Source organism: Bison bison, unplaced genomic scaffold (genome assembly GCF_000754665.1).
Source record: "Bison bison bison isolate TAMUID 2011002044 unplaced genomic scaffold, Bison_UMD1.0 scf7180017845683, whole genome shotgun sequence".
NCBI classification, from domain to species: Eukaryota; Metazoa; Chordata; class Mammalia; order Artiodactyla; family Bovidae; genus Bison; species Bison bison.
In genome coordinates, this window is record NW_011476256.1 from 101178 (window position 1) to 104323 (window position 3146).

A 3146-nucleotide genomic window follows, 5' to 3' on the forward strand; every position below is an offset into this window, starting at 1 on the left:
CCACAGGTTCGGCGGCCTCGTGCTCAGCCCCGTGGGCTCCCAATACGTGTCCCCCGCAGACAGGTAGGCTCGAGAGGACTGGGTGCGGGGAAACGGAGTGGGCCTGCTCGGACTCTTCTTAATTAGCGCCCAGCCTTGGCGCATCTTTCCCTTCAGGGCTCACCTGTTTGTGTTATCTGTCTAGTTGGCCCCCGTTGCCTAGGACAGAACCCAGGAGGTAGCAGGCAATAGTGAACATTTGTTGAGTGAATAAAAGCCTCATGGAGGAACAGCTTTCCCCCAATTGCCTCAGATGCTTAGCCCTTGAGAGTCCTTGAATGATGCCCCTGAATCCCCAGGGCGGCCAGTCTCCTAGGACATAGCTGCCCTGGGGCCAGCACCCAGTTAAACCCAGAACCAAGCCCTACACTGCTCTTGGCAGACACTTGGTGGCACGGTCTGGGGTCGCTGTCATCGACTGCTCCTGGGCCAGACTGGATGAGACTCCATTTGGGAAGATGCGTGGGAGCCACTTGCGGCTCCTGCCCCACTTGGTGGCTGCCAACCCTGTGAACTATGGCCGGCCCTGCAGGCTGTCCTGCGTGGAGGCCTTTGCTGCCACCTTCTGCATCCTGGGTGAGTGTCAGGGCCTGGCAGCTGGGAGTTGGTGTGCTTTTGCTGCCAGTCCCGGGAGGAGCCTGACCATGTGCTGGGTGGTGGCCAGGGTTTCCTCCCAGCTCCCACTTTAGTCCTCTCCCTGAGAGGCGGAGGTGGAGACAGAACAGACCATTGGCCTCCAAGCGCTTGTCAGGCTGTCGTCAGGGCACAACGGCCCCCAGAGCCCTGTTAACCCAGCTCATCCCCTGAGAACTTAAGGTCCACACGGAGGCTCAGACGGGCAGTCCCGTGAGACGCCCTGTGGGGAGAGGGACTGGTGGGCTGCAGAGGGCTGTGGGCCAGTATTGGCGGGACTCTCAGTTCCTGGGGGGCAGGAGAGGGACTGTCTACATCCATAGGCTTCCTGTACCGACAGGCTTCTCAGACCTCGCTGTCATTTTGCTGCGGAAATTCAAGTGGGGTAAAGGCTTTCTGGATCTGAACCGCCAGCTTCTGGACAAATATGCGGCCTGCAGCAGCCCAGAGGAGGTGCTGCATGCAGAGCAGGAGTTCCTGGCCCAAGCCAAGGAGCACCCCGAAGAGGAGGAAATCGGTGAGGCCTGGCAGGGACACCTACCCCCCAGGTGGGAGCCAGGACCCTCCAGGCCTGCCCCCTCCCTTGAGAAGCCCCGGGGTTGGGAAGACCTTCCTGCCACAGCTGTGAGACTCCTACTTCAGGCCGCTTTCCTCCTTGATTCTTCCATTCAGATCCCTTTGATGTGGACTCAGGGCGAGAGTTTGCAAACCCCAATCGGCCCATGACTGGCTCCCGGTAGGTCCCCCAGCATCATGATAGCCTTGACTCAAGGCTCTCCTCCACCTCTGATCTCAGCCCCTCCTTCTGCAGGGTTGGGGACTGTCTTAAACATCAGGATGGTTTTCTGACTGCAGAGAAGGGAAGCTGGAGGGGTTTCCACTTTGAGAGGATGGGGAGTAGGAATCTGTCCTCAGCTTGGGGGCTCTGGTGAGTGAGTAGGTGTTTCGGGGAGGCCAGTGGACATACCCCTCTCTCTTAGGCTGCCCAGAGATGGTGCTGACAGTGACACTGAAGATGAGTCTGAGGAACTTGGGCCTGACCCTGACAGTGGGGGAGACAGCAGCAGCAGCCCAGAAGAGGAGGAGACTGCTGAGCAAGGGGCTGAAGCCAGGGTCCCCACAGAGATTTGGAAAGGAATCAAGAAACGGCAGAGAGACTGAAAGTTGCAGAGGTGTGTATTTTTGGAGGCGGAGTGACGAGGACATCTGGAGATGGCAGTGGAGCTTGTGGGAACACAGACGGGCCTGGTGGCCTCAGGCCGTGCAGCTGCGAGCAGGACTGGACTCTGACTGGGTTCTTTCCCGGCGCTTCTTACCCAGCCTTGCTCTGGGTCCTGCCTCAGAGCCCTCCCAATGAAGCTGCAAGCCAAGAAGACCCCCGCGTGAGCCTCTGCTTCTTGGCACTCAGCCTCTAGTGAGCCACATCCTGCCTAGAGAGCCTGGGGTGTAGAGATGGGACCCCTGGGTAGGTCTTGTGTGGACGCTGTGCATTCATGAAAAGGAGATGGCCAGACAGTTGGCACAGAGTGCCTTACACTAACCCAATCAGCCTGGCGTGACATCCTCAGCCTCCCACAATGACCGCAGAGGTCCCTCTCCTGGGCCTGTGGGCTGGGTGGGGACTGGAGACCTGTGGAGCTCTCAGGAGAACCCCTTCCATATGCCCTCTTGGAGCGGGGGGCATCCCCAGAGAAGGTGGGGGCGCTGCGGGTGTTCACCTCTCCCTCTGAGGCCTGGATTGTCCAGACTCCAAACTCACACCTTCCAGCCTCTCCGCTTAGGGAGACTCTGCCCTGACCCCAGAGAGGCCCAGGACAGAGGTCTTCCCTGGTTACTGGTGACATTTACGGGTGAACAATTCTATGTTGGGAGGAGGGCTCATGGCAGGATGTCAAACCACACTTCTAGCCTCTACCCACTGATGCCAACAGCACAGCCACCACTCACTCACCAGGTGTGACTGATCCCCCCTGCCTAACGTCCCCTGGGGGCAAGGCCCCCAACTGAGAACCTTGCCTTAAGACCAGGGTCCTCCCACCCTGAGGCCGTGGAACCTGAGGGGAAATGGGAAGCTCACCTGGTGGCCAGGGCTCGTCCAGTCGGCTGTCCAGATCCAGTAGGGTAGGGCTTATTGGGCACAGTTCACAGCACACACCGCACAGACGTGGTGGGGCAGAAGGGAGCCGGGGAGTCCAGCCACGGAACACACACCATGAAGCGGGACAGGGCGCCATGGCCCAGCTGCACAGAGCTGACCACAAGGCGAGACAACAGCGCGGGACGTGTGGAGGGCTTGGCTCTCACCCGCAGGGCTCAGGGGTCCGCCTCCATGTACTTCTCCAGCTCCCGGAGCCTCTTGACAAATTCCTGCGCCTCCTTGTTGGGGCGACCCTCCAGCATCCGAAGCGCGGACCTCACTGCGGGCGGGGGCGGGGGCGGTGTCAGTCCTGCTGGACCCGCCCTCACTGCTCAGT

The 3146-nt window shown here is 60.1% G+C and overlaps 2 protein-coding genes across 2 annotated transcripts in view; one reads left to right on the plus strand and one right to left on the minus strand.

Moving 5' to 3' along the window:
• Positions 1-2047, plus strand: part of TSR3 (TSR3, 20S rRNA accumulation, homolog (S. cerevisiae)) — a 2530-nt gene extending 483 nt beyond the window's left edge. The window contains exons 3-7 of the mRNA XM_010836609.1: positions 2-63; positions 422-615; positions 1013-1189; positions 1345-1408; positions 1653-2047. Of these exons, the coding sequence (XP_010834911.1) occupies positions 2-63; positions 422-615; positions 1013-1189; positions 1345-1408; positions 1653-1833 (678 nt within the window). The 3' untranslated portion in view covers positions 1834-2047. The remainder of the gene's footprint in view (position 1; positions 64-421; positions 616-1012; positions 1190-1344; positions 1409-1652) is intronic.
• Positions 1946-3146, minus strand: part of BAIAP3 (BAI1-associated protein 3) — a 9602-nt gene continuing 8401 nt past the window's right edge. The window contains exons 31-32 of the mRNA XM_010836619.1: positions 2750-3137; positions 1946-2031 (exon numbers count right to left, since the gene is read on the minus strand). Of these exons, the coding sequence (XP_010834921.1) occupies positions 2986-3137 (152 nt within the window). The 3' untranslated portion in view covers positions 1946-2031; positions 2750-2985. The remainder of the gene's footprint in view (positions 2032-2749; positions 3138-3146) is intronic.